The sequence below is a fragment of the Cetorhinus maximus genome, chromosome 15 (genome assembly GCF_964194155.1).
Source record: "Cetorhinus maximus chromosome 15, sCetMax3.hap1.1, whole genome shotgun sequence".
NCBI classification, from domain to species: domain Eukaryota; kingdom Metazoa; phylum Chordata; class Chondrichthyes; order Lamniformes; family Cetorhinidae; genus Cetorhinus; species Cetorhinus maximus.
The window spans coordinates 93,817,211-93,845,111 of NC_135893.1; the positions used below are offsets into that span (position 1 = coordinate 93,817,211).

Consider the following 27,901-nt stretch of genomic DNA (forward strand, 5'->3'; position numbering starts at 1 on the left):
AGCTCACCCTCGCTATTGACAGAGTGGAAGGCAGGGACACCAAGATGATATGCAACCACATATCTGAATTACAATACTCTTTCTTTAACCACCACCCACCCCCCCACCCCACCCCACCCCAACCCCCATTAAAAGATCTACATAGAAATTCTCATTCCCCACAGCCTTCCTTTAATACAGAAAACACTTTTTGTCTCCAGTTCTATCTGAAATACGAAAACTGTACAATGCAGAGGAGATGGGGAAAGCAAAGTTTATTCTCGGTTGGTGGGGCTGGGTCTCAGAGATTGTTCTCCAGGTCTTCTTTCGTGGCTACATAGTTCTCTTTCGGCAAACCCTTGACAATGCCATTGCTTTCATTTAATCGCCGCACTCTGTAGGTCTCGTAATGGATCTTGTGTGTGACGTCTTTTAGATCCTGGAGGTGAGACCTTATTAGGGCACAAGCAAAAAAAAATAACAAAATTAGTCGGTGACTAAAAAACAATAGGAGACTCCCTAAGTCATTTTTGAAATGGGTGACTTGTTCTCCATCTTCCATCCTAAAGCAATCCAGGTTTTGCAGCAAACTGATACCCAAAGCACATTAATATTGCAGTCATACCTCCCTGGCTGTTATTCAGCTTCAATGAAGTCATTAAAAATTGAAGGTTAGGCTGAGTAAGGCAACTGCTGAGAACCTGCTGACTTTTGTGCCACAGCTTATAACAAACTACTCCCCTATCCTTTGAGAACATTTTGATCCACAAGTTATACTTAAATCCACATAAGCAGCTTTACAGGCGATGGCGAGAGACGGTTGTCATTTGTGCGAAAGCAAATGGTGAGTTGCCGACGTAGTGTGCGCCTTAACTTGGCAATCGGTTTGACTCGGAGGAGATTGCCGAGGTAAGGAGGGGTGGGGCCATGGGCGAATTTGAAAACAGGCTTAAGAATTTTTTTTGTTAAATCGAGGAGTATTATTTTACAGTTATACTATCAAGGAATGGGAAAACTCTGCCAATTAAAAGTCCATTGAGAGCCCGATTCTCAGAATGTGACTTTCTCCTCTGTAGCCCCAGTGGAAAAAAACACACGTCCTGATTTTGTTAGAACATCAAAGCAATGCACCATTGGTGAATATAGTGAATAAGGTGGGTCTGGTCTGGCCTGGTTAGGAAGCCACTTGACTCCAGCTCAGATTGTTATCAAAGTCCAGTGAATGTAGTGCTCTGTTTTATTAGTTATCGTTGACGGACAAGATGTTCTGACAGCCAAGGGCTAATTGCTTGGTCAATCTAGGATCAACCCCTATCTCACTCGACCCTGATCATCTTCATTGGGAAAAGCAAGCCTTGGCTCCCTCATTCCCCTCAAAACATTTGGTCTATAGATCGTTTTTAACCAAAAAAATCACATAAAAGAGTAGAAATATCTATTTTTTTCACATGTAACATCTTCAAAATGATTCTATTTTATACAGCGCTTCAACATTTTTCGGAGCAATTTGGATAGGATTATAGCGGGTGAACTGTAAACGTTAATGCTCTTACATGTGCTTTGAAGAATCTAATGGAGCAGTGGATTTTTAAAGGATTTTGATGAAGGGCTTTTAGAAAAGGAGAACACAATTGTAGATTATCCTTCAGAAGTAGCAAAGAGATCAAATAGAATTCTCTTTGCTGCACTGTGGTTAAATCCCATTGGAGAAACCTTCCCTCTTAGGCCCTGTTAAGCTGAACATCCCAGGGGAGTGACTGGATTGTCATGGTTAAAGTCTGACTTTTTACCGTACTGAAATGTGAATAAATCTACAAGGAGGGACAGAGCAATTCAACAGAAAGATTAACTGAACCAAATAAAACACCCCTAAAAACCGAAATTCTGCTTTGCCTTTCACATTCAGCATTTTAACTGAAGATTTTATGTTTGTGTGTTTATCTGCACTGTGCACCATTATTAAGCCTCTGGATTGAGTTTTGGAAATTGCACATTAAACTTCTCCTTTCGTTCCCAATGGGAAACCTACCCCGCACTGCACCCCCCAACCCCACACCTTCACCACCTCCCCACCGCACCTCCACCCCCCCACAACCCCCAACTATCACTTGACACGTCCTCCAGTTGAGACTGATGAACATAACTCGCTGTGAGCAGTGGATACAACTTCAAGATGAAAATTTGCAGCAAGTTCCAAATGGCTAGGAAATTTGGGTGGTGCGTAAAAGGAGCGGCTGATCTGCTTTTGCCCATTGGGCACTACCACCCAAGACTGATTTATACCCAGCTAAGTTATGTTCATCTTCTGAGTTGAGCAGGGTTATACCGTCCAGGGTATGTTGTGAGGAAGGTTGTGCTGCCTCCCTCACAGTGCAACACTGTCTGATGCCATAAATTATATGCTGGAATATCAGACCAGTTATGCCATAAAGAGATCCCCTGGATTATGTACGGTGTGTGTGGCAGGGTAAGGCGATTCAAGTTGAGAACATAAGAACATAACGTAAGACATAGGAGCAGGAGTAGGCCATTCGGCCCCTCAAGCCTGCCCTACCATTCAATAAGATCATGGCTGATCTGCCCAAGGCCTCAACTCCTCTTTCATGCCAGCTCCTCATAGCCCTCAACTCCTCGATATTTCAAAATTCTATCTACCTCCTCTTTAAAGACTTTCAGTGATTCTAAATAAAGTTTCCACCACCCTTTTTTATTGACTTCTAGCTTGTGTGTGTCTTAGGAAATTCCTTGCTGTTCCGTGACAAAGTGATATATGAGTTATTAGTGGGAGACATGATATAGGGGAAGCAACTGCTGACGAATCACACTAGTACCTATTTCCAAGTCCCACATTTACACATCTTGTAGCCTCTGTGCAAGTTTGAGTTTAGAAATCAGTTTCCTAATCTAATGATCACTTGCAGCATTCTCACAATTCATTGCCCGTGGTATCATTTTACCTTTGGTAAGCCCAATGTTTACATGTAGCAGGTCCATGCTTTCATTCCAGTTTATTAGCTATTCTATTCACTTGAGTTTCTAGCTAAAAATAGGAGTAAATCAATTTTTAACTCAAACCGACAGGGTCATACTGGTTCTCATGCAAGAGCTGGTAACTCAATACACAAAACACTGGAAGATGTGTCTTGTGTCTGAGCACTTCATGGTCTCTTGTGAATTTTCATGAGAATTTATTCTCTGCTTAACTTAATTTACAGCAGGTGACCTAATATTCCTTTACTGCTCCGTTGTGAAGAGTAGTTCTGGTTGCCATATTATACATGGGATATAGAGGCACTGACAGGTTGCAAAAAAGATTCACAAAGATGATACAGGGCTGTAAGGTTTTACCAATCAGGAAAGGATAAACAGATTAGGTATCTTTTCTCTTGAAAAAGAGAAGACTGAAGTGTGACCTAATGGAGGAGATTTAACATTCTGAAAAGTTTTGATAAAATGGAGATGATGCCATCAATATAAGATAATCATAAGGTAATCAAATTAGGAGCTCCGAAGAAACGTTTCTACCCAGAGAATGGTGAGAATGTGGAACCTGTTACCACAGAGTAGGGATGAACTTAAGGGGAAATTAAATAGGTTCATGAGGGAGAAGGAAATTGAGGGTTATGCTGATAGAGTTAGATGAGGAATGATTGGAAGAAGCTCAAGTGGAGCAATGAATACCAGAATGGACTGGTTGGGCTGAATGGTCTGATACTGTGCCGTATATTGTGTGTACTCCTATGTAATTTATACCAGTAGTTTTACATCCAAACAGGGAAACCATTAGTGAGGATGCTCTTCAAGAAAATTATGTTGATGGTGAAGAATGTTGAAACGTTCATTTGCAGGTAATTATTAAACGTGCTCCTTTCTTAGTACATGGTGAATCCTGTACAACAATTACCGGCATTAAATAGCCTCCTGTTTCAAACAGTATTGAAGTCAGAAATTATTTTGTAAGTAGTTTCCTATTCTCTGCCATTTATCCTTCTTAGGTCAGAGAATTAGCCCAGTTTGCAGAGACTGTACCCAGATAGCTGAACAGTTTTACATCAGTTCAAGAGGGAATCACTCTGATAACTTGAGGGAAGCTCATGGATTCTCAACCCAAGTTGGGAATGCATTAATGTGGCTATGGGACCACTGACTCAGATGATAAGCCATAAACAATCAGCCACCTCCCCTGGGCAAACATCTCCAGCCAGTCTGGAGAGCGATTACTGAACAAAGGTTTCAGAGATCTGAACTGACAGCTTCATCTTTTACATTAGACACATCCGAATGTGTTCCAACATCTGGCATCCTCGTCACGCCTACTCCCTGTCTTGGGGGACTCCTGAAAGGAGGATCTTTATAAAAAAGCGGGAACCACCTCAATTTCCAAAAAAAAAAGGCTCAGGGAATACTAACTCAACATTGGACTAATCAAGGTGCTCTGCAGTTGGGCGTGCAGTGAACTATACATGGACAGCAGGTAATAAGAATCTTAAATACAAATAAAATACAGGCAGTGAACGAGGTGAGTGTATCTGTAAATGCTCCTGTTGTCTCAAGGAATGACAGAGAGAGCACAAAGAAATGCTTTGTCTACAATGAAATGTGTACACCATCCTCTAACCTATTTTGAACAATTTGAACCTTCACCCTCAAGCCTTTACCATCTCAGACAATTAACCTTTACAAGAAATGGTGTCATCCTTTTATATTGGAGTTTGGCAGGATGATAACTGCTGAGTAATATTTGAAAGCGTTGGATGATTGGGAGTCAGTAGTTGGCTTCCAGGTTAATCCCCGGTGTGAGGCTCTCACGCGTTATTGAAAAGCATTCAAATCTCTACTCGATAATATTTCCCATACTTTAAGCTTTCAAAAGTGAATGGAGTATTTAACAGAAAGGTGTTTTGATCCTGCGCCTAGCTTGTGTCAGTTGCTACATGTCATTAGAAGTCATCACACCTCACAGCTTCACCTGTCTGCACAGCAAAATATGTGAGGGTTTGTTAAATATCTGCCAAATGTCAAATTTATTAAATGCAAACAAATCAAGTCCAAGTTGATGTAATCCAGTTTCCTCCCTTATAAGAGACCTTTGTGGAGTAGGTCAGTAAAAAAAAGAATCGTGAGAAAGACATTCCAGACAATGAAGAAACAAGATTTATGGAAAATGTCAGACAGTAATACAGACAGCACATTAAGAAATACGATTAAATAACAGTTATCGAGAGAGCAATGAGACAGTCAAAAAGAGCACCACAGATGGTTAGAATGGGAATGAAGGTCCCATGGAGTTACAGGAAGAGAAGTTTATCATTGAAGTAATGCTGTGGAAGATTAGCTATACTATGTAATACAGTGGGCATTACGGAGTAGAGCATCATAACATACACTCCAACTCACTGAGCAGATTGACTGTTTAATATTATAGTTAATTGGAGTTAGAAATTGACACTGTGTAAATGTCTTCACACTACAAGAGTGAATAAGGTCAGAGTGGTTTTATTTGTACCTAACATTACATGACACAGCTTTCTATAACTGTGGAAACCATGCATCAGGAGTTGGCAGCATTGGCACAATGTAAAAGCAGTTTCAATCCAATGATTAATTGAATGAATGAATGATTCGAGTTCCCTCATACCATTAATTCATTTTACTATTAGGCTGAAAGGGTGCAGGATCGAAATAGAATTTTAAATCCGGAAGTTTAGAAGTCTGGAAATTTAGCAAAGTAATTTTAATTAGGCTTCCTATTTTGCTCTGAGATTAGTAGATGGTTGATATTCATGTAATACATGATGAAAGCAAACCATAACAGTTTAATTGACTGATGATTGAATATTTATGGATAACTACATGTTATATTCACCAACATTCCTTACCCTGACAGCATGAGAGAAGCTCCGTCCATTTCATACCCTCATCTTCCCACCCAAGGCCGTCTTAAGGCAGCCTTCAGTATCTTGCTCACATGGCCATCAGACACTGGGCATTTAGGATTCTTTATTTAAAGACAAAATATGCAAATACAGAGAAAATGATATGAAACAGCCAACAGGGACTTCATAATCTAATGTCCTTCAGGAAGGGGAATCTACTGGTCTACATGTGACTCCAGACCCACAGCAATGTGGCTGACTCTTAACTCCCTCTAAATTGGCCTAGCAAGGCACTCAGTTGTATTCAAGAAGGTGGCTCACCGCCACCTTCTCGAGGGCAATTAGGGATGGGCAACAAATGTCAGTGATGCCCACATCCCATTTAAGAATAAAGAAAATAAAAAGGGAAGATTATGTTGGACAAGCCTGATCAAGCAATTTGAGGAGGTGAAAGACATGATGGGCGGGGGAATTAGAGTGGACATATTGTACATAGACTTTCAGGAAGTCTTTGACAAGGTATCACATTGCAGACTACGGGAGAAGATTGAGGATACTGAATCGAGACATGGTAGAAAACTGGGCTTAAAAACAGGTCAGAAGCAACAGCGGTTAAGGGTAGTTTCTCAGTGTGGTTGGAAATGGACAGCTGAGACCTTTTCTGTTCAGTACACACATATATCAATGATTTGGATATGGGGCTGTAGGGAACAGTGTCCAAATGTGTTGATACCAAAATTAGAGGCGTAGTAAATAATTCTGAGGACTAAAGGGAGCTGTAAACTGATATGATGATGAAATGGGCAAAACAAAAATAGCAGGTGGAATTCAACATCAGTAAATGTGAGGTGGTTTATTTTGGTCGAAGAAAAGTAGTAATTATATATTTTGAATGGGGAATATCTAGACGACATGGTAGAGGAGAGGGATTTGGAGGGCCGGGACCATAAGATACTAAAAACAGCACTTCAAACAGATAAGGCCATAAAGAAAGCTGAAGGAATATTGGGTTTTACGGCAAGGGGCATATAGTCTAAAAGTTGAACTTTAATGGTGAAATCTATATAAAAATTAAAGGCCACAATTCCAGGCAACACAGTATAGTAAGGATATGGAGGTAATGGAGAAGGGTACAGCACAGATTCATTAGCAAGCTGCCTGTCTGAGTAAATAAAAAGATGAAAAGGCCTGAAAGATTGGGACCGCTTTCGTTAAAATGGATGAGATTATTTGGTGATTTGATAAGAGGTGCTTAACATGATGAAGGGATGGGACAAAGTAGACGGAAACAGAATGTTTCCCATGATTGAGGGGTGTAAGGACTAGCAGACATGGATTGAATGTTAGAGATTTGGGGCAATCTTTTCAGATGGAGGGTATGAAACTCAATATCAGAGTTTTGTCATTGAAGCAGAGATGATGTCAACATCTAAAGTGGTTGAAGAAAAGAAGGAAGAATTGAATATGGGAGCAGAACAAACAGATGAAATAAGGGCCACGGTTCACGTGCAGGATGAACATCACAGACTGTTTGGGACAGTCTTACTTCTGTGTTGAAATTCTACCTGATTCTGCGTAATGGAGTCTTCGGCTGCTACTATTGTTCAGCTTCCAGGGTGCCAGACCCCGTGAGATGGCTTTGGGCATTAACACGGCTAAATCTGCATCCGCCTATCCCGATAGCAGAACCAGAGACTCACAAAAAACCGAGCCTGCTCTGACAATACCCACACCGAACGTAACCCTGCAAACACCAAGACTTAGCACATGGACTCCAGTCTCTTGGAGTCAGACCTACAGCCATGCCAGTATAAGACAGGATAGTGCCAACAGCAATTGTTCATTAAAATTACTGCTGGACGAGGCAGATTCCAGTGCTAACACTTGAAAACAGTGGAATTAAAATGTGTTTTTAGTGTGTTTGTAACTGCTTTGTGATGCTCCTTTGTCATTGTGATAATATACCAATCAACTTAATTAATCCTCATTGGTATTTCTGAGTGTAATAGTAAAGAACTACGCTGCAAGATTGTTAGAGAATTAAGAGCCTTGGGTATGTTGCATCAGTCCGGCTGGTTTCTGCTTGACATTAATATCAGCTGGTTATGGACCAGGCATTTGTGGTATTTTTCTCCTCTTGACCACTGCGCATGTATAGACTATCTTACTGTACCTTACAGCCAGGATTTTTCGCTGAGTGGGTGGGCGCGCGTCCAACCTGCTCGAGCTTAATGATATTTCGGTCGGCTGGCGTGTGCGAGAGAGTTGGCAGCACGCCCACCGACAATTAAAAGGCCTATTATAAGCCATATAGGCCTTTAAGGCCATTAAAGTCAAAACTGAAAAAAAATTTTTGCTGCCCGCCCAACCTTACGGCTGTCGGGCAGGTGAAAAGGTTTTGCGAAACCTCAACCACAGGCAGGATGAGGTTTTGATCCGTAATTAAAAAATTTTATCCTCATTTCGAACATGTCCCTGCTCATGTAAGACCATAAGACCATAAGACATAGGAGCAGAAATTAGGCCATTCGGCCCATTGAGTCTGCTCCGCCATTCAATCATGGCTGATAAGTTTTTCAACCCCATTCTCCCGCCTTCTCCCCGTAACCTTTGATCCCCTTACCAATCCAGAACCTATCTATCTCGGTCTTAAATAGATTCAATGACCTGGTCTCCACCAGCCTTCTGTGGCAATGAATTCCATAGATTCACCACTCTCTGGCTAAAGAATTTTCTCCTCATCTCTGTTCTAAAAGGTCTTCCCTTTACTCTGAGGCTGTGCCCTCGGGTCCTAGTCTCTTCTACTAATGGAAACATCTTCCCCACATCCACTCTATCCAGGCCTTTCAGTATTCTGGAAGTTTCAATCAGATCCCCTTTCATCCTTCTAAACTCCATTGAGTATAGACTCAGAGTCCCCAAATGTTCCTCATATGTTAAGCCTTTCATTCTTGGGATGTCACATGAGGGGACATTTTTTTTTACACCTTAAAATTCTTTATTTTTTATTTTGGAAACTGTTTGTCTCCCTGATGCAGCTCAGTGCCACAGGGAGCTTTTCCAGCGCGCACCTGCCCACACGCACGAAGTTTGTGCCCACCCTTCTCCCCCATGCCCACACAGGTGGCACTGAGCGCTGCAGCACGCGATTCACGGCTGGGCGGGCCCTAATTCGTCCGCCAGTGGGCCCCGATGGCAGGGGTTGCCTGTTATTCCTGACTGCCCCTGCCCGCCCCTGCTAAGCCTGCCCAATGAGGGCAAAATTCTGCCCTGTGGGTGCATGTGTTTGGTGGTTTTAGATGTAAATTTTACTTTCATTGGCTGACTGGTAATTGACGTATTTATTGAGGCAGGTGATAAATGGCAAACCTCAGTTTACTGAGTTGCACAGGGTTTGCGTTTTGTGGCAGGAGATCAAACGAATTAAATTTATTTTTAATGAATTAGGGGTGCCTGATGTTAAATTATGGAAGATTTTGCACCATGCAACATCGAGCTTTCTGAAAAAAGATTCACGTTATTGTGACAAACACAATCAAAGTAATTAATGAGCAAAGGAAATCCCAAGACAAAATGTTGCAACATGAGAAAAAAGTACTTAAAATATCACTGACGGCATCCCAAAAACGCTCCTTTAAGGGAGATCAAGTCCACCTGTTTGAATTTTTACCAGGTGAAAAAACAAGTGAATAGGATTTTCCTTTATTAAAATCTGTGGAAAAAGAGAACAGGCCTTAATTACAACCATACAGGGGCATGCTGCTACATCTGCATCTATGCAAATTAACAGCTAAGCTAACAGTTTTGCCTTGAAGTTCCATATGCATCTGACAGCAATTAAAACAGAATTACAGACAGGCTGCTTCAAGGAGGATAAACAAACAGAACCAAAACAATTTGAAAAAACATTCTGTACTGCTGGAGAATTGTGACGCCCTAAGTTGTATTAACTGCTTCACAAATACGATCATCGAGGGGTAGGGAATGTAAGTCTTTCAGCTGCTGTAGATATCAGCACCCGTCTATGTACCTAAAAAATCTGTCCTTTACTGGCCGTAAGGTGTTTTTGGGATGTTTCTGAGGTCGTGAAAGGTGCAATATAAATTCAAGTCTTCCATTTTATATTATTTTAAGTCTAAATTTAGTATGCATCTTTAGTGTCACAACTTAAAGCATTGGATTCGTGTGAGGTAACAAAAAACCAAACCAACAAAAGCAGAGCTCACTGAGACGTTAAAGGAGAAAATATATCTTTCACAATCATTTAATTAACTGAGAAAAGGAAGGAAGGTTTTAGAAAAGAATGGGGGAGGTGGGGGAAGATAAACAATGGACAATGCAAGACCACCATGGGAGGTAGAGGCAAAAGAAATTATGACATGAATAAGTAGGAATAAAACATTTCTGACAGCGAAGAACAAAACAAGTTGCATTTTAGACAAACTGTAAAGTGGTCAGTAAATCTATAATACTTGTAAAAACTTGACCCTGAGAGCCTTCTTCTGTTCTCCTGCTGGAACTTGGCTGGGAGACTGGCAGAACGCCCAGGGTCATGGGGAAAATGATTGTTACCAGCCAGGGATGACACTTTCCTGCTGGATCTGCAGCAGGAGATCAGTAGAAGCTCTGAGCAATTTCAGTGCCCGACGTCTGCACTTCCAGTGTCAATCTTCCCTGTTACAACTTCCCGCGTCCACACAGACTCTGTTTGCTGAGTAAACAGGCTTTATTGTAAAATAGGCTCTTTGCTTTAAGCCCAGTTTTAAGTCCCAACCAACCTTCAACTCACTCACTTAACGCAGTGCAATTCAATGGCTGACACTGTGGCGCCAACATTCTTGGCATTTATATTAGGAACTAGTGCTGTAATTGTATCACCCCACCAGCATTGGTGCTATAGCTTTGCATCTCCCAGCACTTCAATCCGGGCAACAGAGAAACGCCTGCACTGAAACCAAGGGCTGAATTTTACATGGGAAGCAGTGCCGTTGCTTCCCCGCCAACATAAAAGTCAGGAGTGAGCCCTCCTCTGCTCATGCCCCACAGGTATTTTGTGGTCGTTGGCCTTTAATTCCCACCTTCCAAATGGCCAGCAGCTCTCTTGTCTCAGCAGCGCCACTGGGAGTGATGGTCACTGCTGAGATTGCAGACAGTCCCCAGAGAAGAAGAGCCATGGTGCCCGGACTTCCAGGTAAGTCCAGGGTCTTGCCAGGGCCCAGCTGGCAGTTCCTGGTAAGGGGCTGCAGGTGTACCAGGATCAACGGGGGAGGGGAAACATGGGCATGGGATTGGGGTGGTGGGGGGGGGGAGGAAATGAGGAGAGAGGTATACATTGGAGTGGGCCTCCGATGGGCACCGGCTGCCCGAACAGGAGGCGCCAACACCTGGCACGGCCATGTGCTGGCCAGGTGAAAACCTGGTGGCCTGGATACTTGGCGCCAGGGGTTGGTGCCACCCAAGAGCCTGAATTGACACACGGGTGAGTTGGCCACCGACACCTTCCCCACTCTGGGTAAAATACTGCAGGGGCAGGTTGGTGACAGGCATGGCACAGCTACCACACCGCCCAATTTATGGCCCCCCCCAACTGCCAAGCCATCCCCAGGCAGAGCCTAAAATTCCAGCCCAACTCTTGTCTGCTTCCCAAATTGCTGCAAGTTTTGTCAAAATATTTTGTAAGGAAACTTAACAATAGCAGAGCATGATTTAACATTAACAATGACACCTAGATGCTTGTGGTAACCTGATGTGCAATACACCTTTAAGAAGAATGGAAGATCACATGATCTTAGTATCCAATAGCACAGTAGCGCGGGCTCCCTCTGTAGTCAGTAGCAGGGGAGTATGGAGGTAGAGTTTGAAGTGTAAGCACATGTTTAGTTGCTGCTGAGTGTCTCTGTAAATTAACACAGAGTTTCTACCTGTGAAGTGTCTGCTACTCAACTCTATCATTAGTACCAACCCAGCCACCCCTTACTACAAGCGTGCAAACAGGATCCAGCGAACTGGTGACTGGGATGTAACAAATTGGCGGCGAGGATTAAATGAGTTAAACAGAAGTGAACAAGAGAAGCGAAATTGGCACTATACCTCACACAGCAATTGTAAGTGGAAGTTCCGTTCAAATTGTTGAAGTATCTCCCTCACAGCATGCCGCTATTCGGAAGAATTGATTCTTCCAATCCAGCAACGGTCGGTTGGTCCCACTACATTGAGCGTCTCTCGTTCTTTTTCCAAGCAAATGTGATTTCGGGGGAAGAGAAGAGGCGGGCGATCCTCTTAAGTACACGTGGGAATAAAACTTATGGTCTGATTCGAAGTTTGACGGCATTAGCGCCCCAGACTCAAGAAATTTTGATGAGTTAGTGGACCTGGTGAAGGGCCAATACCAACCAAGGCCCTCAGTAACGATGCCAAGGTTCAAGTTTTATTCAAGAATTAGAGCCCCAGGGGAGACGGTTGCAAGCTATGTGGCAAGCTTGAAACAATTAGTGGAGCATTGAGAGTTTGGTACATCCTTAAATGATATGCTTAGAGATCCCTTAGTGTGCAGTGTGAATGAGGACACCATTCAGAAGTGATTGTTATCCAAAACAAGTTTGGATTTTTAAGAAGGCGCTAGAGATTGCACTGGCAACGGAAAGGGCAGTTAGATTCGGAAGCCATACCGGGCGCACAAAATGGCGCTGTCCTCCACATCGGGCGGGAAGGCCCAGCCAAAAAGGGCGGGAAAATCCAACACTCTACGGAAACAGGAAAATGAGAAAAAATGACTCAGCTGTGAAAATGAGGAGTAATATTAATAGAGGAGGTGGAAACAAATAATCCTTTAACAATTGGGAATTTGGAAAAAAGAATGTTTTTATTGTCATAAAAACGGACACAATGAGAGAGTGTAGGGAAAGAGTCAAACTGAGTTTTAAACAAAAGGGAAAAAACATTGAGATCTACAATGAAGCAACAGATTCAGATATTTATTCGTTCTATAACTTGAAGGCTGGAGGAACACTGAAAGTGAACGGTAGACCTGTTCGAATGGAAGTGGACACAGGAGCTTCCACTACAGTAATTGGGGAGCATATCTTCAAATAGCTGTGCAATGGCGAACATCAATTAAATTTGAAAGATACAACTGCCCAATTAAAGACATACATGGGTGAAGACATCCAAGTCAAAGGCATAAGCAATGTAACTGTACATTATGGTTGCCAATCGGTAAAGCTACCAGTGTTGGTATTGAGAGGCAGAGGACCAAGCCTCCTAGGGCGAAACTGGCTAAGGGAAATCAACCTTGAGGGACCACTGAGATTCGAAAAGGAAGCAGGAAGCGTCTCTGCTTTGGAAAAGGAGTGTGTAAAGACTCAACAACCTGAAGAACTGCAGGTTGTCTTGAGCCAAAACATAGAAGAACAGCAGAAGGAACTCGAAGAGATCCTGCTTAAGGGCAACAGTTCGAGACAAGGTGAGCAACCTCCAAAAGGAAAAAGAAAACCTGCTGAAAGACCATCGCACACTACAAGATTCTCTCAGGTCAGAGTTTGTACCTCTGGAAAAATACGAAAAGAAACGGAAAGAATTCAGCACCTCTCTGACCAAACTGAAGGATGAGTTGGCAGGGAAGACACAACAATGTTTAATTTTCCAGGAGGGAGCAAACAAATACAAAGAAGAGATGGAAGAGCTGAAGAATCAGCTTCGTGAAGCCAAAGAGGCTTTGGAAGCAAAAGCCACAGGATTTTCTAAGACGCAGACAGATGATGAAATTCTGGGAGACTCAGCCACTGAGTTCACTCAAATCGAGCTTACATCTCTGAGATTAGTTTGGTCAATATTGAAACCGTAAAGAAAGCCAAGTTTAAAGTCAGTACTAGAAAGAAGAAGACACGTAGAAAGAAGACACAGAAGCACAAATAAGGCTTTAATCCTGGCAGCATATGAATATACTTTCGTACATAGGCCTGGTAGTTAAATTGCAAAAGTCGATGCACTTAGTTGTTTGCCTTTACAATAAAAGGATGTGGAAGTCCCAGTTCCACAGCAACTTATTTTGTTGTTACAGTTCTTAGATTTATCACCGGTATGTGCTCGACAGACCAGAGACTAGACAAGTAGGGACCCAGTCCTATCACAAGTATGAGATCAAGTAGTTCATAGTTGGTCACAAGGACCTGTATCTGATTAAATGAAAGCGTACTTTAACAGAGGACATGAAATAACCAGCCAGGATGGCATCTTATTGTAGGGAGTGCAAGTGATAGTACTTCCAAAAGGAAGAGAACCATTGCTAATTGAACTACACAGCGCACATCCAGGAATATCCTGAAGGAAGACCATAGCATTCAGCTACCTATGGTGGCCTGGGATGGATGGAGAAATAGAGAGTTTAGTGAAGAATTGTGTGCAATGTCAACAACTGCAAAAGTTACAGCTCCATTACACCCTTGGGAGTGGCCAGGAAGACCCTGTGTGACATTGACTACGTTGGACCTATCATGGGAACAATTTTTCTGTTCATTGTTGACGCCCACTCAAAATGGATGGACATATGAGGTGAAATCACCTTCTGCTACAATTGAGAAGTTACGTTAAAGTTTTCCCATTAACGGGCTACCTGAAGTCGTTGTTTCTGATAACGGCACGACATTTACGAGTGCTGAGTTTCAAGTGTTTATCAGCCTCTACGGTATTACTCATGTAAAAACTTCACCGTACCACCTTTCCTCAAATGGACTGGCCGAAAGGGCGGTTCAAACATTCAGGGCAGGCATGAAGAATCTAACTGGAGATTCCATAGCAACCAAGCTAGCACACTTTCTTTTCCATCATAGGACCACCCCTCACCCACCAACAGGTGTTACGCTGCGGAATTATTGATGAAATACCGTCTCTGGACAAGATTGAGTTTAATAATGCCGAATTTAGTTGGGGGGGGGGGGGTGGGAAGGTGGAAAGGAGTCAGGGAAGTCAGAAAACTAGACTCGACTGGCATAATCATGAAAGGAAATTTACCATGGGAGAAACGGTATTTGTGAAGAACTTTGGAGAGGAACCAAAGAAGTTACTGGGTGAAATAAGTGCAGTGACTGGACCTCTATCTTACCACATGGAGGTGGAAGACCCAGTCATATGGAGACATGTGGATCATCTAAGGAAGAGAGAAACTATGCACCAAGAAATGGTTCCACCAGTGTTCATGACCGGGTCAGCGTCTCCTGTTGAGAGAACTCAACCCAGTACAGATGTGTCTGAAGTGTCTGCTGTTCCTTCAAGGGGGAGGGGGGGAAACAGATCTGCAGGAGACCACCAAAACATGGGATGTTCAGACAACTCCGGAAAAAGAGGTTCCTGACAAAGCATCTGAAGTTGTAGAGCTGAGACGTTCTATACGCATAAGGAAATCCCCAGAAAGACTGAACTTGTAAATTATTTATCAGTGTAAATATGTTGCTATTTTGAGAAAATTGTAACTGTTAATATAAAATGTATCACTGAGTAAAGGTGGAAGGATGTGGTAATCTGATGTGTAATATACCTTTAAGAAGAATGTTATAATGGAAGATCACATGATCTTAGTATCCAACAGCAGAGTAATGCGGGCTACCTCTCTAGTTAGTAGTCTGTAGTCAGTAGTTAGTAGCATGGGTTTATAGAGATAGAGTTTGAAGTGTAAGCACATGTGTAGTTGCTGCTGAGTATCTTTGTAAATAAACACCGAGTTTCTATCTATGAAGTGTCTGCTACTCAGCTCTATGGACAGAATTTTGCCCTCGTTGGGTGTGCTGGGGAGTGATCGCGAATTTGACTGCCGCCTACAATCGGGCCCCGACATGGATTTCACACTGGCTGGCCAATTAACATCCAGCCAGCGTGAAATGCACTGATGTTCGCGCATGCACACGGGTGCGTGCAGTACAGGCTCCCTGAGGCTCAGAGCTGCCCCAGGGAGCTGAAGAGTTTTATCAATATAAATTTTAAAATAATGAAAACATGTCCCCGCATGTGACTCTATCACATGAGCAGGGACATGTAAAATATGAGTGCAAAAAGTTTTTTTTTAAAATCACTGGTCGAAACCTCATCCCACGCGTGGGTGAGGTTTCGCCAGGAATGCAAAGGCCGCTTGGCCTTTTCGCCCGCCTGCCAACTGAACAGTTAGACGGGCAGCGAAAAATTCCAATCAATTAGTTGATCAAGGGCCTTAATAGGCCACTTAATTATCGGCAGGCGCGCTGGGATTCCTGTGTATACTTGTCGACCGAAATATTGCACGAGTGCGCGATGACGTAAGGATGCCCGACATCACCATCGCGCGTCATTTTACCCTTGTTCAGTTTGGGCACGCATCCGCCCGGCAAGCAGAATATTCTGCCCTATCATTAGTACCAACTCGGCCACCTCTTACTACAAGTGTGCGGACAGGATCCAACAAACTGATGACTGGGATCCAACAATGCCCTTTTCAATTTCTTCCGCCCCCTTGGCCCCTCTCCCTACAGTACACTTGGCCATCAAACCCCATTTGCAACAGCTCAGCTCGTACATTTGTGAAGTTTGTATCTTTTGCTACCAGTAAAGTACAACCTTGTTTCACCTGAACCACTTGTGACATGTTGCTTCAGTAACTTTCTGGCATTACAGCAAGGAGTTGCTGTCGAGCTATAGTGACTCCCCTGGTTAGCTGTGAGCAATGCCACGGGCGATGCTACCAGCATCCTCGCTAAAGCATGAATGCTTTTACTCTTTATATTTTTCAAAGATTGCTTCTTGTTCGCCATCCATGCCCCAGATCTCTCCCAAATGCGTGGCAATAAAGCCCGGTGACTGGAAATCTGGGTGTTGTTTGACTGTCGACAATATGCACTTTGAAAGCACCAAAGATTGGAGATGAAATTTTATCCGTACAAAACACAGCTGCCAAATGCAGAATGGTTTGGCTTAAAGAACTGGAGGCTCCTCTTACCTGATCAGTAGATCCCTTAGGTTTGCAAATTCACAGTGTGCACCGTTTTCAACTGGAAGAGGCAAAAAGACCAAGTCAGCAAGGGTCCACAGAATCAACATGATTATCATCAGGGCCCACATTAGAACCTCCCGTTAAATGGCTTTCCAAACTGTCCTCCCTGCTGTCGATAATAATAAACATTAAACTACAGCAAAGACATTAGCATTCTGTTTGCAGTTTTGAGTTTAAATTGCTCCTGTACAATGGAGAATGGATAGCTGACGTGACCTGATTTAATCTGCTAAATTATCCAGTCTGGGAATTCAGGTGCCAGTGTTCCTGCAAACATATAATTATGAGAGCTAAACTCCATATTCCCTCTGGGAGAGAGGTGCTGGGCTCTGACTATTTACAGTTTTGAATAAGAAACCTGAGAATTAGGCATGAAAAACGAAGCTGGCAACAGATGAGTTACACACCGGCAACTTCATTTTTCATTGTGCAATATGGCTCCTTGGCAGAAGTATTTTAGCAGCAATACATCAAATCACAGCAGGCAAATAAAGAGCAACTTTCTTGCGATACAGTCCTTAAAAGGCACCAGGCATTTCTAGCAGTAACAATGAAGTGTGTCAGAAGTTGACAGCGGTTATAGCTAAGAGCTTCACGGTGTGTGGGCATGTTTGCGGGGTTGCCTGTGTATGTAAGGGGAGTCGTGTGAGCACACCACATACAGTTTTCCCAACTACCTGATGAACTACACGTTCAGAGCCTATTTTCACTTATCTGCGACGGTGCCACAAAAGGTAGCATTCCTGTCATTCTCTAAATGTGCCAACAGGGACGACAATAATGGCTTTTAACAATCACATGCACAAGATGCCTAACCACCATTCACTTTCGGCTCTAACATTAAACGTTTCTGTTCATGGCTGCTGCAAGATAGATGCCACCAACCACACAGCTATAAAGGCCATCAAGCAAGCATGGAATGAGATCAGGGGGCAGTGCCCAAGGTGACCACTTTCAGAGTTTGAATTTGATGTTACTATCTTATTCGGGGCACTGGCCTCTGATTTGAATCTGTTGTTACCATCCTATCTGTCACATTCATAATTCAGATCTACCGGAGTTTCATTGTTAGCAGATTGGTCTGGGCCTGACCTTTGCCCACTCAATTGAAAGGAAAACATTAATTGTTCATATACAGGTCTTCCTTTTGGAGTTTTTACATTTCATCTGGCATGAATCTCCTCCTCCTCCAGGTACCATGCCCTAAGAGGGTGTTGGTGACCATGGACTCCCATTGGATTGGTCCATGATTATTCTTGGCAAAATACTGCAGTGGTTTGCCGTTGCCTTCTGAAGTACAGCTGACCAGGAAACTCTCGTGCACTTACCGCCTGCCTTGCCACCAGGCGTATTCGAAGGATTTACGGGCTGATAATCAACCTGCTTACCCACATTACGAACACGCCTTCCATGGCCATTAAGTCCTGAAGTGGGGCCTGAACCCAGAGCTTCTGGCCCAGGGCTAGGGAGGCTACCAGTGTGACTTCCTGGTGGGCATTAATCTAGCAAGTTTTATAGGTTATTTATCTTTAAATAAATATTTATTATCACTATCACCCCACATTGGCATGGTGACGACAGGATCCCAGAGTGAGAAACGAAAACTAATGGCACTTACTAAACATTCAGAATCTTATCAGTGTTCCCATATTCTAGATCGCCACATCATCACCTTAGACCTGCCTGGCTGTATTTCAAATGTGCCATTGACAACAAGGCACTGTTTTATATTTAAATGCCTTGGCCAACATTTTCCATGCAGGGTGGCTTCGGGATCCTGTCGATGCTCTAGGACCCCTGGTTAAATGTATTCATGAAGCCTGAGTCAGGCAGATGCCTCGGCCACCTACTAAACCAGACGGTGATGGCATAGAAAACCATTGATAACTCTACTGCTTTGATTTCAACTCCAATACTGCACTTCTCAGTGGAGGGAGTTAAAATCCCTCCTTTTGTCCTTCACGTGGATTTTCCCTGAGAGGCTCTGTAGTTTTGCTTGATTCTTGAATTTGTCATCTTTGAATACAAACTTATTCTAGAATGTTCCCTTGTGAGCAGGTGACTCATGCAAAACTCTCAGACCTTTAAGACAGTTTCTAACCAGTTTTATTGACATGTACGTAGTGTATGGCAAGATCTGAGCATTTTGTTATGCTGCACTCTCTGCTGCCCTCTCTGTTGGGGAGGTGAAAATAAAGTCATTCAACAATGGCTGCCTGTAGCTGACCATGTGTTCGTCTTACGCAGGGCAATATGTCAGGAACAGATATTAAAGTATATGTTACTGCAAATTATTTTTTTTAAGGTAGAGGTTTAGTCTGTGCGTATGTTATTGGATTAAAGCCAGCTAGTCTGCGTGCTTTGATGTATAGTAGTTTTGAGATGTAAACAGTAGGTAGAGGTACATTTGCATTTTGTTGAATAGAGCATTCAAGGGTGGGAGTGAAATCTTGCACCTAGTTAGGTGAGACCAAGTAATGTTTATATTACTAATAAAATTGGTACTTTGAAAGTGGTTTTATTGTTAGAAGAGGTGGAGTTCAAAGGGCCTGGTGATACAATGAGAATTGGCATTCAAATGGGATGGCTAGGTATAACCTGAGAGGGGTTTGTGTGTGCAGGTCAGAGGCATGTAAGATCTAAGCCTGTAGTAAACCTACAACTGTCTGCAAAGGAAACAAATTGAAGAGAAACTCGTTTTGAATTTGTAAGGTGAACAATGCTTTGTCTGGTGTCTGCTCAAAGTTTATGGGTTGTTGTTGCCTTAGTGGAGATTAATTTGTGAATTTGTTAAAAAGTTATGATAGTAGTAATTTGTAGACATGTGTATGTGTTTAATACCTTGTTGTAAATTAATAAATGTTTCATTTAGTTTGATATAAAAACCTCTGGAGGCCCTGGTGGGTTCATTTCTGAATTCAGAGTTGCATCTCAAACATACCAATTGAAAATATAGGTTATGACAGTTGTTTATAAAGTTTCCTTCTGGGATTTTAAACAGCAGCCCTTTACCAACTGCTGGGTCATAACAAATAAACAGCAGAAAGATGGTGACAAAGATGGGATGTGAACATTGCACATTCAACTTCAAGCAAGTGAAATAGGAGATGGGATTAAAGTAAATGTTTCCCTCACCATGATGGGGTCAGATGCTTTTGAGGTGTTGTCACTGGTGCCAATGTTGACTGCCATACCCCAGTACTATGGACTACTTTGAAATTAATGAGATTCTGGATTCATTTTGTGGCATGACTAAGAAAGATTGCATTCTGTTGAAACAGTTGCCATGCGAAACTGTGGCAGATTACATTTTCAAATCAAAGAAACAGTGGGTATGACACAAACTTAAAAATCGATCATTGAGACATGATCCTAGACGGTCTAAAAAGTCCAATCCAGACCAAGCTTTTGAGTAAAGGCAATAAACTGACATGGAAGGAGACCTGCGATGATGGAAATGATAGGAAGAGACAGTTGCAAATTGCAAGAGCCAGCAGGCAAGTTCCACCTGATTTCAGTAAGATCCAGGCCACACCAACCAAGTTCACAGTGTCAGAGTCAGAAACTTTGACGCCACCATTGCTATGGTGGCCACCATTCCCAGTCAAAGTGCTATTCCCGTGGGAAAGTTGGTCATATCCAGACTGCAGGAATAGAGGGAACAGTAGCGCTGGCTGCAGATCATGGTAAAGGTCCAGGTCGCAGCCATGCACCAGGTCCAGATGATGGTAGACAATGATGGGAAAAGAAAAAGGGTGAGTTGTTGCTTATCACCCGCAAATGCTGAATTTATCGTTTATAGACAGCGATAGGGAAGCTCAATTAATTAGAATCAAATCTGTGTCCTTCAGAGCCCGGCACCTCACTTGCTGACCTAGACTTGCATTTAAGCTCCTACATTGCTGCATTGGACTGACAGATTGAGAGGATTCAGGGACATGTGTGTGTTTGATGCTTGTCACTGGGTAACACTAACACATGCTCAGCTGCAGGCAGCCATGACTGAACTGGCTTTATTTACACCTCCCCAACAAACGGGGCAACAGAGAGGGCAGCATAACAAAGTGCTCAGATCCTGCAATATACTACAGTTAATAGTAAATTATCCCTTAAGTGAGTGTGGATCTGATTGTATCCAAGCAACATGGTCTGTTTCATTTATGCTGCACAGAGTGGGCCAAAGGTCAAAGCTCATGAAATACATTTACTTTCCATAAAATAAATTTGCAGGTACGAGCTCCTGGGCTGCAAATCTGGAATAAATTTGTGTGATTCATTACCTCCTTGACTGCCATCTGTCACTCTAATCCATTTTAATCCTGTGCAACATATGTCTTAAAACATTTCTCATTTCCAAGGACCAAGAGAGAAACAAAATCAGAACATTAGGGCATATGTTCCATATTGCCCACATATATACACTACGTGAATGCAACATTAGAGCATTGTATGAGGTTTTTTTTTTGTTCAAGGTGTCAATCAATGTTTTCATCAGATATTAGTTTCCACGGAGACTGGGAGAGCACCAGGCGAAATGATCTTGTTTGCCTCAAGGTGACACATCGCTGTGCCCAGATGGTGTGGCATTTTGCATTCAGCAGGTGTTGTTTGATGGCTTTGCCTGGCCAATTTCACGGAAGAAAAAAAAACTAAATAACATTGCTCACATCTTTCAAATCAGTGGAATTAATCTGCAGTCTCATATCCAAAACAGCTCAGGCGTTAGAAAATCTCGACAGTATTGTAAAGACAATTTTTGAAAATCGGTAACATGACAGCTGTTTATTACCCTGACTCACACACAGAGCACTTGCAACATTATGAAGATCAAGTAAAGGCTTGCATTTAAGTGACTGAGGCAAATACTTCCAACGTTTGTCTCAAAAAATAACCTAGCAAAATGCATTAATAAACCTGTCCACAGTCTTCCTTTTACAGACTGGCTTGCTAATAAGGTTTCATGCTGGTGGTAGATTTTCAGCAGCTTGTTGATGCCACAATTAATACTACCCCCTCCAGTTGCCTGCGGAATATTACTGACCACAATTACAAGTGTTCTGTGAGAAGCGAATACAAGGTCAATGCTACTGACAAGCCCTATTTGATTGTTGGAGAATTTCGATCTAACATACGTTTGTCAATTTCACAACTATTGAATTATTCGGTCACTTTGCCCTAATAGGCTTGCTTTATAATATAGGGGGACCTCTGGGGTGCTGGGTAAGAGCTCATCAGTAACCCTGGGTGTAAGGAAGAATGTTTGTTCAGCTCAAGCTTTGTATTTACATTGGGTTTTCGTTTACAATGGACTAAAATGTCAGGCAGCCCAGGCGGGAGGGAAGCTGCCCAAAGACCACCAGTTAGATCTGAAGTTCCACCTTGCTCCATTACATTCACATAATATCCATTGCATTCCTAGCCCTGTAAAGCCACAATAGTCTAAAGCTTTGACTTTTGGTAGCTGAATGGTCCCATTCCAAATGTCTAGGTTGCATATTTTTCGTCAATGGCTGAAAGAAGGAAAACAGCAGAGAGTGGGAGAGAGAGAGAGAGAGAGAGAGAGCACAGCAAACAGTACAAAACAGAGGGAACAGATATGCCAGTGTTCCTTTTTAGAATAACTCCAGCATTTTCCACAGTACTGTATAGTAACGAAGGGGAGATGAGAGAGGCTGGATATTTCCATGCTGCCTGTACAATGAGTTTGTTTAGCTTTAGCCATCCATTGAACAATCTAAAATAAAATTGGCAAGGGCTTGAACACATTTCACAAATACTGTACAGCAATAACATTTCACTGTCAATAAGCTATAAGAGACCTTTACTGTAAACTATTAGGGTATGCCATTCCCTTCACATGCTGCATTCCTATTGCTTTTAATAGTAGTCTCTCCCTGGTGGCTATTTAGTGAGTAAAGACCAGTTTAAACTGTTATAACTAAAGCGTCTTGAGAGTGGAAGGTTTTTTTTTGCAAATTAAGTTAACTTGTGGTACATGTAGATTTATTTAGGGAAAGGTTTATTACATTGTTTAGTTTTGTAACATTGTTTTTCTGCTCAGAGTTTGCATCAAATTCCTACATTGCAGCAGTGAAGACACTTTGAAAAGTGCTTCATTGACTGTTAAAGCGCTCCGGGACATCCTGAGACTGTGAAAGGTGCTATATCAATGTAAGCCTTCCTTTCAGCTCAACATCGTGAAAGCTGGCGTGGGCTTCAACTTGGATTATCCAATCGTGCGTGACTGGTGATGGTCACGTTATGGCCATGCTGCCTGCTTCAGGCTGTAGCTCAAAAGACATTCTGAGGAATCTAACAAACAGGGCCCTGTAGCCATTAATGCTGCTCATTGTGTCAATATAAACTCTTGGGTGGTATTCAAATGTGACCCAAGCACAGCTCGCTGGTTCCGTATATGGACACCCTAACACTGCAATCCTTGCTCTCAATCAGACTGGAGAGAATTCCTCGGGCATCCTTTGCTCTGTGGACAGGTTTAAGGTGATTGGCAAAAGCACCAAAGGTAACACAAAAACATTATTCTCTACGCAGCAAGTTATTGTGATCTGGAATGCATTGCCTGAAAGTCTTGAATCTGCTTCAACCACCCTAACTTTCAGAAGGGAATCGGATAACTAGTTGAAGGAGAAAAATTTACAGCGTTATGGGGAAAAAGGAGGGGGAGTGGGACTAGCTCAGGCAGCTCTTTCAAAGAGCTAGCGCAGGCATGATGGGCTGAATGGCCTTCCGCCTTGATTATGTGTTGTATCACACTTTAATCCTATGACGATTCTGCAATATACTTCTGGTATTGACTTTGTGAACAAAGGCGTCATACATTGAATCATATTAAGCAGCTTTCTGAATTGAGAGGTTTGTCTGTTTAGTAGTCTGGTTTGTCATTGTAGGATATGTGGGAGAGTTGGACCAGATAGATTGCTCTCCTGAAAGAGCAGACACAGACTCAATGGGACAAATAGTTTCCTTCTGCACTCATCTGTACAAACCACAAAAAGAATGGAACAGCAGATCATTTAGCATCTAAACTTATGTAAAGTCTCATCTGACAATTGGGAGAACTGTTTCACAGACTAGTCAAGCAACAGCCTGACAGTTATACTCATGGAATCATACTTTACAGACAATGTCTTAGACACCATCATCACCATCCCTGGGTATGTCCTGTCCCACCAGCAGGTGGCGGCACAGTGGTATACAGTCAGGAGGGAGTTGCCCTGGGAGTCCTCAATATCAACTCTGGACACCATGAAGTCTCATGGCATCAGGTCAAACATGGGCAAGGAAACCTCCTGCTGATTACCACATACCGCCCTCCCTCAGCTGATGAATCAGTAATCCTCCATGTTGAACACCACTTGGAGAGAAGCACTGAGGGTGGCAAGGGTGCAGAGTGTACTTTGGATAGGGGGCTTCAATGTCCATCACCAAGACTGGCTCAGTAGCACCATCACAGACCAAGCTGGCTGAGTCCTAAAGGACATAACTGCTAGACTGGGTCTGTGGCAGGTGGTGAAGTAACCAACAAGAGGGAAAAGCATACTTGACCCCATCCTCACCAACCTGCCTGTCGCAGATGCATCTGTCCATGGCAGTATCGGTAAGAGTGACCCCGCATAGTCATTGTGGAGGCGAAGTCCCGTCTTCACATCGAGGATACCCTCCATCGTGTTGTGTGGCACTACCACCGTGCTAAATGGGATAGATTTCAAACAGATCTAGCAGCTCAAGACAGGGCATCCATGAGGCGCTGTGGGCCATCAGCAGCAGCAGAATTGTACTCAACCACAATCTGTAACCTCATGGGCCAGCATATCCCCCACTTTACCATTACCATCAAACCAGGGGATCAACCTTGGTTCAAAGAAGAGTGCAGGAGGGCATGCCAGGAGCAGCACCAGGCATACCTAAAAATGAGGTGTCAACCTGGTGAAACTACAAAACAGGACTACTCGCATGCGAAACAGCATAAGCAGCAAGTGATAGACAGAGCTAAATGATTCCACAACCAGGATACTGGTAGAACTCCCCTTCTCTGGGGTGGGATCTTTTGCATTCATCTGGGAGGGTCTGGCAGCACTTCAGCTTAATGTCTCATCCAAATGACGATATCTCTGACAGTGCAGCACTCCCTTAGTACTGTACCCAGTGAAGTGTCAGTCTAGGTTATGCGCTCAAGTCCTTGAGTTCAACTTGAACTTGAACCCACATACTTCTAACTAACTGTGTTAACATCCTTGACAAAGCAATTTGACAATAACTTGTTGAGCCTTTGTGTGGTAATATTGCACTATAATAATATCCAGCATATGAGCAGATCTGATAGACCCATGCCACTTCTGCACAGTAAACACAGACTTCAGAGTCCAATTGGCCAACTCTTTATCCTTGATCAATGTAACACGTAAATAACTTGAGCTCCTTAACACAAGGGAATGCAGATACTTGGATTAGAATAAATACCACTAGTGGTAATTACTTAGGTTGGATAAACCAAAGATTTTAATTTCTGAGGAGGCATTCCCATTAAAAGCCTTTTACTGTACAGAGTAATTACTCTGAGGTCTGTGAAAAGCCTTTAGGTAACACTCCTGTCGTGGGAACTGAAAGTTGAACAGACAGCCCTGTTCTGTTGAACAATGTAGGTGAGTCAGTGAAAACAGTACTTGCCAATTAAAAGTGAATGTGTGCTGTGAGCCCTACACTGCTTCTCAAGCTTCACCGACAAAGCAGGGATTCCAACAAGACAGGTGTGGCCAGCGTGACAATCACATGCTGCTGAGTAAATTGTACACAATTTCTTCTTAGCTTATTAGTTATAACCAGCAGGTGACAGTATAGTTATTGCCCCTGAATACATAGGGTGGGATTTTCTGCACCTGCCCGCCGTCGGGATCTTCCGGTCAAGCCGCAAGTCAATGGGCTTCTGGCTGGGGGGAGGGGCAGCCTCGCCCATGGCGGGTCCCACCCTGTGACAGGGTCGGAAAATTCCGGCCATAATTTTTCACTGAGGTTAATAATTACTTGATAACTGTACACTGCTTAGGCTCCAAATTAGATTGGCTTTTGTTAACATCCAAACCCGCAGATTGTTAATCGACGCATTCTTGTGTTCTTTTACCTTCGATAATTCCCCACTTTGTTTTCCTGCCTAAAATCTTCTTCCCGTTCACTTGATGTTCCTGGTCAGTGCCAACAACTGCAAAGGGAATTTTTTCCTGTAGGAGAGAAACCACAAGACCAGATATTTTTAATTTTATTTAAAAATAAAAAGGGCATGCAGTTACATATCACCTTTTGTAATTTCAGAACATCCCAAAATGCTTTAGCATCAATGAAGTACTTTTGGAATGTAATCCCTTTTGTAATGTATGGCTGCGCAGCAGCCAATTTGCACACAGCAAGTGTTCACAAACAGCAACACAATGACGATCAGATAATCTGTTTTTGTGACGTTGGTTGTGGCATAAATATCGGTCAATACACTGGCAAGGACACACTTCCTCTTTTCTGAAACAATGCTGTGCAATCTTTTGCGCCACTTGCAAGGGCAGACAGGGCCCTGGTTTAACATCTCATCCAAAAGATGGTACCTTGACAGTGCAGCACTCCCTCATTACTGCACTGGAAAGTGTTGACCTGAATTATATGCTCAAATTCCTGGGTGGATACCCAAACCCACAATCTTCTTACTCAAAGTCATGAGTGCTACCCACTGAGCCACACTGGACACTTCTACACAGCAGAGGGGCAACTGGAACAATAAATAAGTCCTTGAATCTACCCAAAATTTCAATGTCTCTCAAGCGAAGACAAGTTTCTTCCTTGCAGCTATTTAACCCTATGATGGGATGACTCTTGGCTTGTCAAGGAATAGTTCCTTCAAACAAGGCAGCTAGAAATTGATTATAATAAACACAGTGGGATAGAATTGCTCTGACACAATTGCAACATTACAAATGTGCTCAAAATTAACTTGTTTGTGATTTCCCTTGTTCTGATTTAATTGTATGGCAATATCCCAAATTATATCAGCTGTACATTTACCTTTTAGAACACAAGTCCATAATGAAACTTAGAGACGTGTATTTCCAACAAAAGAAGTTAAGTGAGTAACTTGGCTCAGTGATAACATTTCTGTGCAATGAGACATGTTGATGGCGTTCAACCCCGGTATTTTTTTAATATGTTATTTCTCTATTATGTTACTATTATGTCTAGCCCTTTTGTTGCCTTTCCCAACATTAGCTGAGTAAACTGTAGAAATTTACAGCACTGAAGGAAGTCATTATCTGTTTGCAAAGACAAATCCAAAATGAATCCCACTGCTCTGCTCTCTCCAGGACCCTGCATCCTCCTCTGCTTCAAATACTCATCCAAATTTTCCCTTAAAAGCAGCAATGTCTCCATCTCAGCCAGTCCCTGTGGCAATACCCCTGCCCTTCATCCTATCACAGGCCTTCCCTTTAGCTCTTCATGCCCCCGCCCCATCTTCACTTGCACAAAACCTATTACATTTCGATCTTTCTTCAGTTCTGGAAAAGGTCCTTGACCTGAAACGTAAACTCTGGATCTCTCTCCACAGATGTTGCCAGACCCGCTGAATATTTCCAGGATTTCCTGTTCTTACTTTTTGATTTTTTTATATGATGGGTATTTGCCTCACAACTTCAACCTTTCTGTTTACAACAGGGCTTCACGAAGATTATTATTATTCACATCAGAAGTGTAGCTCTGATTGTGACTAACACTGAGACATTTATTTTTAACCTGATTTTAATCAGAATATAAAAGCAAAAATAAAAGCAAAATACCGAGGATGCTGGAAATCTGAAACAAAAACAGAAAATGCTGGAAAAACTCAGCAGGTCTGACAGCATCTGTGGAGAGAAAAACAGAGTTAACGTTTCGAGTTCATAAGACTCATACGGACTCGAAACGTTAACTCTTGTTTATTTTCTCTCCACAGATGCTGTTAGACCTGCTGAGTTTTTCCAGCATTCTCTCATTTTAA

General features: G+C 42.7%; 1 protein-coding gene across 7 annotated transcripts in view; it reads right to left on the reverse strand.

Annotated features, from left to right (window-relative positions):
* Window positions 1-239: 239 nt before the first annotated feature.
* The window catches only part of LOC144691007 (neuronal-specific septin-3-like), a 414,475-nt gene continuing 386,813 nt past the window's right edge, over window positions 240-27,901 (reverse strand). For all 7 annotated transcript variants that reach the window (XM_078558980.1, XM_078558981.1, XM_078558979.1 and 4 more), the window contains 3 exons: window positions 26,009-26,105; window positions 16,816-16,867; window positions 240-431 (listed from right to left, as the gene is read on the reverse strand). In XM_078558980.1, the coding sequence (XP_078415106.1) occupies window positions 281-431; window positions 16,816-16,867; window positions 26,009-26,105 (300 nt within the window). In that variant the 3' untranslated portion in view covers window positions 240-280. The remainder of the gene's footprint in view (window positions 432-16,815; window positions 16,868-26,008; window positions 26,106-27,901) is intronic.